The 13,689-nt window shown below is 37.5% G+C and overlaps 1 protein-coding gene across 2 annotated transcripts in view; it reads left to right on the top strand.

The window, feature by feature from the left end:
• Positions 1–13,689, top strand: part of caska (calcium/calmodulin-dependent serine protein kinase a) — a 240,132-nt gene that overhangs the window by 215,610 nt on the left and 10,833 nt on the right. Inside the window, exons 14-21 of one of the 2 annotated variants that reach the window (XM_063005493.1) lie at positions 102–290; positions 4,827–4,905; positions 5,989–6,074; positions 6,175–6,243; positions 9,774–9,842; positions 10,474–10,509; positions 12,831–13,027; positions 13,177–13,292. In XM_063005493.1, coding sequence (XP_062861563.1) covers positions 102–290; positions 4,827–4,905; positions 5,989–6,074; positions 6,175–6,243; positions 9,774–9,842; positions 10,474–10,509; positions 12,831–13,027; positions 13,177–13,292 — 841 coding nt within the window. The remainder of the gene's footprint in view (positions 1–101; positions 291–4,826; positions 4,906–5,988; positions 6,075–6,174; positions 6,244–9,773; positions 9,843–10,473; positions 10,510–12,830; positions 13,028–13,176; positions 13,293–13,689) is intronic. The other variant, XM_063005494.1, reaches the window with a different exon arrangement.

The raw sequence follows: 13,689 nt of genomic DNA, 5'->3' as shown, positions 1-13,689 counted from the left end.
AAGTAGTAGAATTTGGTAGCAAAACTTTTTAATGGCACTGTAGATGTTACTTTTCAGAATGTAATATAAATGTTTTCTGTATTTGCTATTGTTTTTATCAGGCCTTACTTCAAACCCATGATGTGGTAGCTCATGAGGTTTACAGTGATGAAGCACTAAGGGTTACACCGCCTCCCACCTCACCTTACCTGAACGGAGATTCCCCTGAGAGCACCAACGGAGAAATGGACTTGGACAACGTCACTCGAGTACACCTGGTGCAGTTTCAGAAGAACACAGATGAACCAATGGTACATGTGCTAAAAACTTTATGCTCAAACACCTTTACTTTATTCTTTTTTCCCACTTTATTTGCTTCACTTTTCACTATCTCTATTTTTCTCTAATTTTCTTTGTATCTTGTTTGCACAAAGGCAATTTCCTGTGGTAAAGTTTCAGATTGATTTTAACTTCAGATGTTTCAAAAGCTTCAAGGCTTACTGGGTGTTTGTGTCAGATATATGAACATGCGCATTGCACGGTTTAATGCTAGCACCAGTAAATAAAATGTAGTAAAACAATATTTACTGATTCTCATTATTTAACATTATTTAATGATACTCTTTACATAAAAACAAAAATCTATGATTTGTTTCTGCCTTTATTTTATGCTTTGAACCATTTCATTGCCAAAAGTACAAAGAACTAATTTTCAGTATTTTCAATGACCAGCTTAATTGTACGAACCTCATTTCTGGAAAAGTTGGAATGTTAAGTAACATTCAATAAAAATAAGAATCTGTGATCTTAATTTACCAGACAAATTGTGTTTACACTGAACAGTGTCATTGTAGTTTGTAAATATGAACACATTTAGAATTTGATGCCTGCAGCAGACTCCAAAAAATGTTGGGCTAAGGCAAAATAAGTGTGAAAAGTTGATACAATATTTAGGTTACAGTGTTTTAAAACATTCTACAATAAGCGGGTAAACTGGTGAGGGAATCATGACTGGTTATAAAAGGAGGTTCTACCCAAGGCTTAGTCTGTGCAAGCAATGATGGGTCGTGGCTCACCACTTTGTGCCAAACATGTCAATCAGTATAAAAAGAATATTTCCCTCCACAAGCTTGCAAATAAGTTAGTCCATGTTGTTATATTTATCACAATAACATAAAGGTTTTCATGTAGTGATGTCTGAGGGCTTAAAGATTACCCAAATTTAACATTGGTTTCTAGCCCAGCCTTACTTGGACTGACATTTCTCCATATTAGCAGAATCTTTCCACAATATTATGTATCAAATGGTAAAACTCACAAATTATTTGCAAACTTGCATTAAGAAATGTCCTTTATTTAATTGATTGAGAATTATTTCATGAGGTTTGACACAAAGTAGTGAGCAACAAGCCATCACTGCTTGTAAAGTTGTGGATCCTATTTTTATAGCCAGTCATGATTCCCCATGATTCCCTTGTTACCAAATTACCTGCTTATTGTGGGTTTTCAAATTGGTGTAACATGGATATTGTATAAAATATGCATGTACCCTGTTCCTACGTTTTTGTTTGTTTTCAGGTATTCACACTCAAAACAATACATTATTTGTTTATGTTAAAAAATGCAATTCAATTCATCAGTCATTTCTTTGTACGTTTGTCAGTTAAACAAAGGTTTAAGAGAATGAACAAACTACATGTTGTTTTTACTGAATTTTACAGAGTGTCCTAACTTTTCTGATAAATTGGGTTTGTACTCGAATACAAAATTTAGCATTTTTGCATATCTGTATTTTGTTTATAACAATCTTTGCAATTATGAGACTTTTAGTGACTTAGTGAAATAACTTTAGAAATACTAAGTATTATAGTATTATAGTATTGTATTCTGAGATTTTGTATTTTTTATTGTACTTACTATATATAAATTTACCATTTATGTATTTTCATCGTTCTATGATTTGTGGTTAAAGTTTTTAAACAGAGATTACCTTATAAAATTAAAATATTAATGAACTTCATTCATATTTGTTACTTTACTAGATGCAATAATGGTTTCAGTTCACACAAAGTTTGACCTTAACTTCCCTTTAATTTGGCCTTTAACTTCCCTTTCAATTTGGCCTTTAACTTCCCTTTCAAGTAAGAAAGAAGAAAGAAAGTTAAAGCTCTACTCAAATGTATTGTGTATGATTTCTAAATTTCTTAGTGTCTTGTATTCTAACAGAATACACTGATGAGCTACACATACGATGATGACCACTCACATAATATGCTGGCAAAACAGCTCTGACCCACCGATACATTTACATTTTTCTTTGTTTTAGCATTTAGCAGACGGTTTTATCCAGAGTGACTTACAGTTGTAACAGTATACAATCTAAGCAATTGAGGGTTAAGGGCCTCGCTCAAGGGCCCAACAGTGGCAACCCTGCAGTGGTGAGGCTTGAACTGGCAACCTTCTGATTACTGGTCCAGCACCTTAACCACTAGGCTACAATTGCCCTACATTGACTCCACTAAACAACTGAAGGTTTCATTTTTAACTTTTGTACGTTGCCGGGTGGGTTATCCTACAGGGAATTCTGGTGCCATCTGTTCCTTGGGTAAACAATGTTCACATGCCCAGCAGTTTATATGATCTTTGAGAAGACAAGATTTATGGGGCCAGGTAAAATTCCTTCACTGATGTATAGTTCTGATGCCTTGTAGATGCTTTCATCAATGAACAGTTAGCATTTGCAGCTTGACTTGTATGTGACTGAATGCAGTTGGAGCCAGAGGAGCCCTTTTTTGGTCTCTACCAGACACCATATCCTTCATGTCCTCTGTCATCAACAGTTTATGGTCTGTCCTTCCTCAGACAACTGTTGGTGTGTACTGTTTCAGAGATACTTTAACTTAGTCGTCTGACCTTAACGATTTGGCTTATATTAAAGTCAATGAGGTCTTTTTGCTGCCCATATCTACTGCATTTAACATGTGTATCACAAGTTACTACCATCAGCCCAACATAATCCTGTCATGCACAATTGTTAGGAAATAAGTGTTTTTTGGGGGAGGTCCTAATGTTTTGGTGTATGTTACCGTACACTTTTTGTACAATGTGTTTAGTATTTGATTAGATATGCATTTTTTTCTACAAATACTTTGCCCAACCCTGTCATCTTTTAACATACAGTGGGGCCAAAAAGTATTTAGTCAGCCACTGATTGTGCAAGTTCTCCTACTTAGAAAGGTGAGAGAGGTCTGTAATTTTCATCATAGGTACACTTCAACTTTGAGAGACAAAATGAGAAAAAAAAATCCAGGAAATCACATTGTAGGATTTTTAAAGAATTTATTTGTAAATTATGGTGGAAAATAAGTATTTGGTCAATAACAAAAGTTCAACTCAATACTTTGTAACATAACCTTTGTTGGCAATGACAGAGGTCAAACGTTTCCTGTAAGTCTTCCCCAGGTTTGCACACACTGTAGCTGGTATTTTGGCCCATTCCTCCATGCAGATCTCCTCTAGAGCAGTGATGTTTTGGGGTTGTCGCTGGGCAACACGGACTTCCAACACCCTCCACAAATTTTCTATGGGGTTGAGGTCTGGAGACTGGCTAGGCCACTCCAGGACCTTGAAATGCTTTTTACGGAGCCACTCCTTCGTTGCCCGAGCGGTGTGTTTGGGATCATTGTCATGCTGGAAGACCCAGCCACGTTCCATCTTCAATGCTCTCACTGATGGAAGGAGGTTTTGGCTTAAAATCTCACGATAAATGGCCCCGTTCATTCTTCCCTTAACACGGATCAGTCGTCCTGTCCCCTTTGCAGAAAAACAGCCCCAAAGCATGATGTTTCCACCCCCATGCTTCACAGTAGGTATGGTGTTCTTGGGATGCAACTCAGCATTCTTCTTCCTCCAAACACGACGAGTTGAGTTTTTACCAAAAAGTTCCATTTTGGTTTCATCTGACCACATGATATTCTCCCAATCCTCTTCTGGATCATCCATATGCTCTCTGGCAAACTTCAGACGGGCTTGGACATGTACTGGCTTAAGCAGGGGGACACGCCTGGCACTGCAGGATTTGAGTCCCTCTCAGCGTAGTGTGTTACTGATGGTAGCCTTTGTTACTTTGGTCCCAGCTCTCTGCAGGTCATTCATCAGGTCCCTCCGTGTAGTTCTGGGATTTTTGCTCACCGTTCTCATGATCATTTTGACCCCACGGGATGAGATCTTGCGTGGGGCCCCAGATCGAGGGAGATTATCAATGGTCTTGTATGGCTTCCATTTTCTTACAATTGCTCCAGTTGATTTATTCACACCAACCTGCTTGCCTATTGTAGATTCACTCTTCCCAGCCTGGTGCAGGTCTACAATTTTCTTCCTGGTGTCCTTCGACAGCTCTTTGGTCTTGGCCATGGTTGAGTTTGGAGTCTGACTGTTTGAGGCTGTGGACAGGTGTCTTTTATACAGATAACGAGGTCAAACAGGTGCCATTAATACAGGTAATGAGTGGAGGACAGAAGAGTTTCTTAAAGAAGAAGTTACAGGTCTGTGAGAGCCAGAAATCTTGCTTGTTTGTGGGTGACCAAATACTTATTTTCCACCATAATTTACAAATAAATTCTTTAAAAATCCTACAATGTGATTTCCTGGATTTTTTTTTCTCATTTTGTCTCTCATAGTTGAAGTGTACCTATGATGAAAATTACAGACCTCTCTCATCTTTCTAAGTAGGAGAACTTGCACAATCAGTGGCTGACTAAATATTTTTGGCCCCACTGTACAGGGCACACACTGGCATACTGTGTGTGGAATTGTCTAGGGTTGTTTAGTTCTTTTCTGTGTTTCAGGGTATCACGCTGAAAATGAGTGACATGAACCATTGTATTGTGGCCAGAATAATGCATGGAGGCATGATTCATAGACAAGGTAAACTTGCACAGCACATAATATACCCAGTTAAACTTGTTTTCTGCATTAAACAAGATTGCACACTTGTACTCATCAACTACAATTTAATTCACTCAGCTGAGAATGAGCTTGATTATGACCTGATACACAGTCAGTAATATTATGAATTACACTGCACTACATTTGTCATGACAGTATTTGGATGTCATTAATTTCTTCAACTCAAGCAGAATAATTCACAAAAACAGGTCTACCATAAATTAGCTGCTGCTGAAACATGGGTTACCCTGTCCATATTAAAGCAAGCTTTACATCTCCAGGATCTCAGAGGCTTCCAAAAAAGAAAAGGGTTTTGACTTCGGCTTCTTATATTGTGAACAACTCTAGTAGAGCCTTGAGGTGCTACTTTTGAAGTAGCTTTATTCCTACATGGCAACCATTAAGCTCATGTCGACATAAAGCTTGATAAATTGTAGAATTCCAGTGGTTTCTTATTCATGGTACACATATCATCTTATTGGTTTTCGGATTACATCTAAGTCTTTTCAGCATAAGGTCACAATACTTTTTTTGTATAGTTATTTACTTTGTTTTAAATTTGGGCTGTTGAACTAGCACTGTTTACAAACCTAATTCCGGACAGTTTGGGAAAAGTAGAAAAAATGAAGAAAAAAAAAAAAAGAAAAAAAAAGGACAAAAAGGTAACACATTAAATATATTTTTATTTAAATACTTATGCATATTTGCATTTTACCTGCTGTCCCAAACTCAGGAAAAAACATCTAAAGTAAACTTATTAAATTAGTGATTTTTTTTTTTAGACAAAAATGTGTTATAATACCAGTCACACAAAGTAAGTGTCATCGTTTATTTTAAAAGCATATGTTTTAAAAAAGGAATTCATTTGGAAGCCATGTTTACCAAAGAAAATAAAGACATGAAGACATGAGATTTTATTAAAATTAAAATTGAGACAGGATGCTATTTGACTTTTTCATTACATACAATAGTTAATATACTACCTTAGAAGAATAGTATTTCAGAAGAACAATATCTAATAACATATATAAATGATCCCTATTTTATTTTTGCATAATTTAGGTACTTTGCATGTCGGAGATGAAATCCGGGAGATCAACAGTATAAGTGTAGCTAATCAGACAGTGGAGCAGCTCCAAAGGATGCTAGTGAGTACGGATCATTAAAAAACATGTATTTATTTTAAATACAAATGTGCATTTAGTATGTTAATTATGAAGATGATTAAAGCTGTGCATCTCTTTACAGCGGGAGATGAGAGGTAGCATCACATTTAAGATTGTACCAAGCTACCGAATACAGCAATTTTCCTTTGAGGTAAAGTGCTTATTGACCTTCTCTTTTGTGCTGTAAGTTGGGCTGCAACTGCCATGGACTCTGTGTGTATCACTAACTGTCTGTCTTGTGGCTGTGTGTTAAAGCTTTTTTAGGGTCTGGCTCACATCCAAGGGTACACCAATTTCAATACCAAGATAGCGGAATAATGACACCTGCACCTTTACAGCACACACTACAGCTAGAACGTATTGTAGTACCCTGTAGCCTTTATTCTATTATGTAACACCAATTCCAATATGTTTTAAGTCCCCCCAATCATTTGGGTCTCTAAGTTTTGGTTTCAGAATATAATGCAAAAAATCCCAAAAATATAGGTACCCTTTCTTATGGAAGACCATTTTATGTTTTACCTAAATATAAAATACAGTGGCGTTCAAAAAAATAGCAGTCCAACACCATTAACCTGATAAATCACTGTTTTAGTAGAAATAATATTTCTACATAGCAAAAATGTACTTGAAAGTGTAGTAGAGTAATGAAAACAAAACAAACCCAACAATTAGGACATGCATGCCGCTCATTCTGAGTAATCGAAGCATTGATTGAAAGGGGCTTGTTCAAAATAATAGCAGTGAGGAGTTCAATTGGTGAAGTCATTTATTCTGCACAAGAACAGGTGTCAATTTTGGCCCTTATTTAAGGTAGGAGGGTGGCAAATGTTGCACAGGTTGGTCATAGCGCATTTCCTTTTTAAATACTGGGTAAAATGGGTTGTTCCAGACATTGTTCTGATGAACAGCGTACTTTGATTAAAAAGTTGATTGTAGAGGGAAAAACATACAGAGAAGTGCAGCAAATTATAGGCTGCTCAGCTAAAATGATCTCAAATGCCTTGAAGTGACAACCAAAACCTGAAAGATGCAGAAGAAAGCGTGGAACTACTGTTTGAAAGGATCGAAGAATAGCCAAAATGGCAAAGGTTCAGCCAATGATCACCTCCAGAAAGATCAAGGAACATCTGAAGTTACCAGTGAGTACAGAAGATGATTAAGTGAAGCCAATTTACCAGCAAGAACTCCTTGCAAAGTCCCGTTGTTAAGAAAAAGACGTGTCCTGAATGGGTTCAAATTTGCCAAGGAACACATTGACTGGTCCAAAGAGAAATGGCTCAACATTTTGTGGGCTGATGAAAGCAAAATTTTTCTTTTTGGGTCTAGTGGCCGTAGACAGTATGTCAGACGACCCCCGAGCACTGAATTTAAGCCAGAGTGCACTGTGAAGACAGTAAAGCATGGTGGTACAAAATGATGATATGGGGATGTTTTTTATACCATGGTGTTACGCATATTTATCACATATGAGGGATCATGGATCAGTTTAAATATATCAGAATACTTGAGGAGATCATGTTGCCCTATGTCGAAGAAGAAATGTGCTTAAAATGGGTGTTTTAACATGACAATGACCTAAAACATCTTGGTTACAGACCAACAAGACTGAGGTAATAGAGTGGCCAGCACAATCCCCTGACTTCAATCCCATAGAGAACTTGTGTTCTGACATCTGAAATGCGTTCTTTTGAGGCAAAACCCAAAAATGCAGAAGAACTGTGGAATGTAGTCTAATCATCCTGGACTGGAATACCTGTTCAGAGGTGCCAGAAGTTTGTCGACTCCATGTAACACAGATCTCAGAAACAATTGTTATGCCACTAAATATTAGTTCAGTAATTTAAAGTAAAGTGAAACCTTAAACATTTTTTTCAGTTTATAGATAATTTTTTTGAGTTTTTATAGAAAAATGCTGGCACTGCTATTTTTTTTTTAACAGCCTAATAATCATTTTTCTTAACTTTCTGTAAAGGATGAACACAAACTGGCTACATTTTGTTAATGTTTTGATTTAGAATTGAAAGTGTAGTATTTTCAGTGCATTGGCATTTATGGAAATAAAAGTTATTATAATGATTTTGTGCTTTATTCGCTTTTTTAAAATCACTGCTATTTTTTTGAACACCACTGTATGCAGCCGAAACTACATGTACAACTGACTGTAAAAATGTTAAACATCTAAAACTATGAGCATTACTACAAAGCGCTAGTACAGCAGAGGAAAATTTGGAGTGTAGTGTGGAATGGTAACTCCCCTGGATGGGCATAATGACTCCCAAGTTGGTGTGACCATACTTTTTTTGGGCAGAGCCCCACAGTGAAATTCACACTAGATGCAGTCTGCGCCAGTTTCACTCCTGTTTTCTTTGCTAGCTGTCATTTATTGAGCTCTTCCCCCTGTTATTTAACTGATAACTCAGTTTTCCCCCTGTTCTTTAATCTTATTTTGTACTGTTGTGGTTGCACGCTGGTGGCGTGTTGCCGATGTTCCCTGTGGAGCTACCTAAGTTTTCCAACGCACATACATTTCGACAGCATAGTCAGAATGTATTTTGTTTGTGACTCTTAAGCCTCAGTTTTGTTCTACCTTTGTTAAGCATCCTGCATATTGTGTTCATCATTCCCATTCTTGCAGGTACATGGCTACAACTTCTGCTTCCGTGACCAGGCGCGTCCCATCCCGTTACAAAAGTCAATAAAACATTAAATATCTTTTTTTTGTGCTGTTTTTAAAATAATAAATGTAAACAACAGACTACTACTGGTACCCCCTAACATGATTTGGATTTGTAAGTGGTTATTTGCAATAAACAATAAAACTGTTGCAGCTTACAAAAAAAGTTGCAGCTTATCCAATATTACTACTGGTGTACAGTTGTAGATCACCAGCTATATGGCTTATTTACATTTACCTTGTTACCATATCATCATACCAGTTTGGTCCTTAATTAAATCACTTTGGTCTGTATAAATGATCATATCTGCTACATTCAACACGTGTACTGTTACCATCACCTTAATATTTAATATTTACCTGATTGCTCACAGGCAGACATAGTGAGTACCCACTGAGAGTGATCTGATGAGGGCCTTGATCTGCCTGTACATTGATGGATGGCCAAGGCTTATTAATGGCAGAGGAGATAAAGGCAGAAGGGCTACTGTTGCTCAAAGCAGATTGTGATTCGCCTAGTGATGAAGTGACTGTGTCCTAAAACAGTGTATCAAACCCTTCAGTGTATAGGACTGCGTAGTCAAAAGCCAGTCAGAGTGTCCATACTAACTCCTGTCCACTGCCAAGACACCACCAATGAGCATCCAAACATCAGGACTGGACATTGTAGTCATGAAATAAGGTTGACCGGTCTGACAAATTTGGTAGTCTCCAAGATCATCTAGATGTCTGAGCACATATAATTCAATATCAGATTAATACAAGGTTTAGAAAATATTTCAATGCATGTTTGAACTATAGTATATTTAAGTAATTAAGATAAAGTAAGGATTAGAAGCTAAATCCACTTCTTAAAAATGCCCAATGTTTTGTTTTTACCCATTTACCTTTTTAGTAATGGTTCCTGTTTGTATTCATCAGAAGAATCTAGGGAATTATTTCTGAGAGTTCTTTAGTGTGTAGGTTGCTCTGCTGTGTGTGCTGACGTGTATATCTTATTGCAGAAAGAGTCCCCATCTACTTCCAGACAGTCCCCTGCTAATGACCATTCCAGCATAAACAGTTCTATCTTGGTAAGGACCCCACTTTTAAAAAAAACAAACCCCTCCCCACCCCACACCCTAAGAACTCATCCTAGATCTCATCTTCGATTTTTTTATTATTATTATTTTCCCTTAGGAATATATTTTAAATACTATAAGTTCTGTTATCTCAGTTCACAAATTGGTGTGCTCTGTGGCGCAGCAATCCATACGGCTTACTGCCTGTATGTACAGTATGTGTGGAGCTGTAATTCTTTATCAACAACCGTACAGACTTAGACACCTTCTTTATATGGCAGAGATCATCATTGATCATGTTATAGACATGCCAGTGAGAGCAGTAAAATAGCATGCCTGTGACAAAGCTCTTAGCTTCTAATCCAGGTCCCAGAACCAGCCTGTGGAACACCTTGCATTGATGGCTTTAAAAAGTGAAGAATCATTTGCTTTAACAGAGTATGATGCTAACAGGTGCTTGCTTGCTCTGTGTATCCTCTTGCTTTGATATTCTCTGACTTAACATCAACAGTCTTTCATGCTCTTTAATACACTATAATAGTAATAATTTAACATGATAATTATCAGTTGTACTGAAATTGTATTTAACTGTGAAAACCATTTGCAAACAGTCTTCCTTTCACTGCTGATATTTTATTTGCAGGACTTGCCATTAACCATACAGTCAAAGGCACGACAGGTAAATATAAAAATACTTTTTCTCTGCACTGTTTATTGTAACATTAAAATGAATATGCTGTAGACTGTAACTTTAACTTGGTTTTCAATTATATTTAGCATATAATAAGCCTAGTTTGTTTCAAATTAAGATAATGCATTTAAGGCTGAATGTGCAACAGAGAAGCATCTTAGTCTGATCCCCAACAATGCCTTTGCTGTACGTGACCAAATGATCTTAACTGACCCTGCTCTCTTGGTCTCCCCTACCGATCAAGGTGACACTAGACAATCTCTGATGCCCATATATCTGTAGTTTGCACGCTTCTGTAGTAGTAGTAGTAGTAGTAGTTTGAAGTGGTGGCTTATGTGCCTTGAAGTAAAACAGAGACACTCCCCCTACTCACTCCCACGTTGGTAGATGTCATATGATGGGGAATACTTATTTATTGGTCATTATTGACATGACTAAATTGGAAGGAAAAGGTGTAACGAATGTAACAGTCTGTACAGGCCTTTGTTTTCCAGCATGACCGCTTGTACGAAGACAGTTTTGCCAGTAGATGGCACTATTAACCAGTAGACTCTTATCTTTCGCGCTGAAATTGCGTCATAGCAATGCTGACACTGATATCCTTACAATCTTATATTACCTTTAAATACTTGTCATTTTACTCCCCTCCCCACTTTGGTCCTCAATATAATCTATAAACTCCAGTGTATTTATGAGTGAGTTTGATGCATTCACATCCTACATCTGCAGATCTCTATTCAAGTGTTTGTTTGTTTGTTTGTTTGTTTATTAGGATTTTAACATCATGTTTTACACTTTGGTTACATTCATGACAGGAACGGTAGTTACTCATTACACAAGATTCATCAGTTCACAAGGTTATATCGAACACACTCATGGACAATGTAGTGTCTCCAATTAACCTCACTTGCATTCCTTTGGACTGTGGGAGGAAACCAGAGCACCCGGGGTAAACCCACGCAGACACAGGGAGAACATGCAAACTCCACACAAAAAGGACCCAGACCGCCCCACCTGGGGATCGAACCCAGGACCTTCTTGCTGAGAGGCAACAGTGCCACCCACTTAGCCACCGTGCCGCCCCTATTCAAGTGTAGATCAGTAAAAGTAAGATTACCCCAGATTATACATCCTTGTCAAAAAATAAATTTCATACCGTTTGGTACATAAATGTAGTTTTATGTAAATTGCATTTAAATATCAATAAACATCACTGAATTATGAGGATAATGTTTGCTAAAAGGACTCAACATTTCAATATTTTTTTATGTAGTCTGTGATGAACACAGACTGGTTTTGAATGGACAGGATTTCTGTTTGCAAGTGTCACACACCACTGTAGCCCAAGTCCAAAACACAGGCTTGTTTGGTGGCAACACATTTACTCACACAATGAACCTGTACACAAATGTACCTGTGCATTCACTTACATGTACTATTGCCAGTTTACAAGGTAGGCCTAATTGTGGCTTTACTGGCAGAGGGATACAGTGCACATCAGATTGCTTTCATCCTTAAAATTTCAAATATGGCGGTTCAGAAGAACAAGGCCAAGCAGCAGACACTGGTGACATAAAAAGCTACAAATTGGCAGAGGGTGAAAACATCTATCCACTGACCAGGATGGCTGCTAAATGATTCAAATTTCCCTCAGTAACCACAGAATTAAATTAAGTGACCTACAAAAAATGACAAATGGCAGTTGGGGCAAAGTGCACAGTGAGGACGGCTTGTAACAGGGCAGGTATTGGACCGTAGAGGACAGAAAGTCTTTTTCTCTAATAAGTCCAATTTTCACCCAAAAGGCTTACAAGCCACAGTGTCTTTTACCCACTGTGGAATTTGGTGGAGGATCGTGATGAACTGGGAGTGCTTCAGCACGGCTTGAATTTGTTTTGTGAAGGAGGCATTAATTAAGACACATACAAGCTTAACCTGAAAGTAAATTTGCTTCCTTTTGCTTTCACAATGTTTCCCCAACTTTGAGGATTTTTTAAAGCATGGCAGTGTTTCATGCCACACAGTCAATTAACATGTGGATGGAGGACCACCAGATCAAGAGCATGGCCAACCAAGCTCTGGACTTGAATCCCACTGGAATGTAAATAATAGGAAGGTGGATAGTCACAAACCATTAAACAAACCTGACCTGCTTAAAATTATGTGCCTGTAATCTTATTTTTGTCAATTACTTTTCAAATTATTTTAAACCATTGCATATATTTTATAAGTCTCTGTCATTTAATTCAACAAATTTAAGTAGAAACACATTGCTTGTTTTTGCACATATTGCACTTTGTTGTTTCAAGATCTATGTGCGGGCGCAGTTTGAATATGAGCCGGCCAAAGATGATCTCATTCCTTGCAAAGAGGCAGGTATTCACTTCCGAGTGGGCGACATCATCCAGATCATCAACAAGGATGACCATAACTGGTGGCAGGGCAAGCTAGAGAACACAAAGAATGGCACAGCAGGCCTCATTCCTTCACCTGAGCTCCAAGAGTGGTAAGTTGAGTCAACTCACCACAGGCTTTGGATATTATACTGTCAAAAACAAGAACACTGGGCACAATTAGCTCAAGGGTAGAAATGCTGAAATAAATAGCAGATGCACAAAAATGCTGTTTAAAACTTTTTTCTTTTTCTTTTTTAAGGCGGGTGGCCTGCATAGCCATGGAGAAAACTAAGCAGGAGCAGCAAGCCAGCTGTACATGGTTTGGCAAGAAGAAAAAGCAGTACAAAGACAAGTATCTAGCGAAGCACAGTGCAGGTAAAATCTGGCCTCTACATTGGTTTTCTCTTTACTTCACAAGATCACTGTGTGTTTTATTTAAGTTGTACTGATTGTTGCTCTGGTTAAGAGGCTTAGAGAAGAAAAAATGAGAAATTGCATTTCCCTGTTTCAAATTTAATCTAATTTCAGTAAGTTTCACTTGTGCTTTTTACTCACAGGACACTTTATAGAACTTCAATACTGACAACACTAATGTCTAAAGTATTTATATGATAAATATGCATATTATATAATACCATTATCAATAACTCTAAGGATGTATATTAGGCAATTCTGCTATGTGAATTAATGTATTATAGGATGTTCTTGAGGAAACATAAGTTAGGAGACAAAATGCATAAAACAACTAAGTCCCAATTACACAAATGGCATT

Source organism: Trichomycterus rosablanca, chromosome 12 (assembly GCF_030014385.1).
Source record: "Trichomycterus rosablanca isolate fTriRos1 chromosome 12, fTriRos1.hap1, whole genome shotgun sequence".
Classification (NCBI taxonomy): domain Eukaryota; kingdom Metazoa; phylum Chordata; class Actinopteri; order Siluriformes; family Trichomycteridae; genus Trichomycterus; species Trichomycterus rosablanca.
The sequence above is the reverse complement of the archived record's forward strand: the minus strand, read 5'-3'. Positions and strand labels throughout refer to the sequence as shown.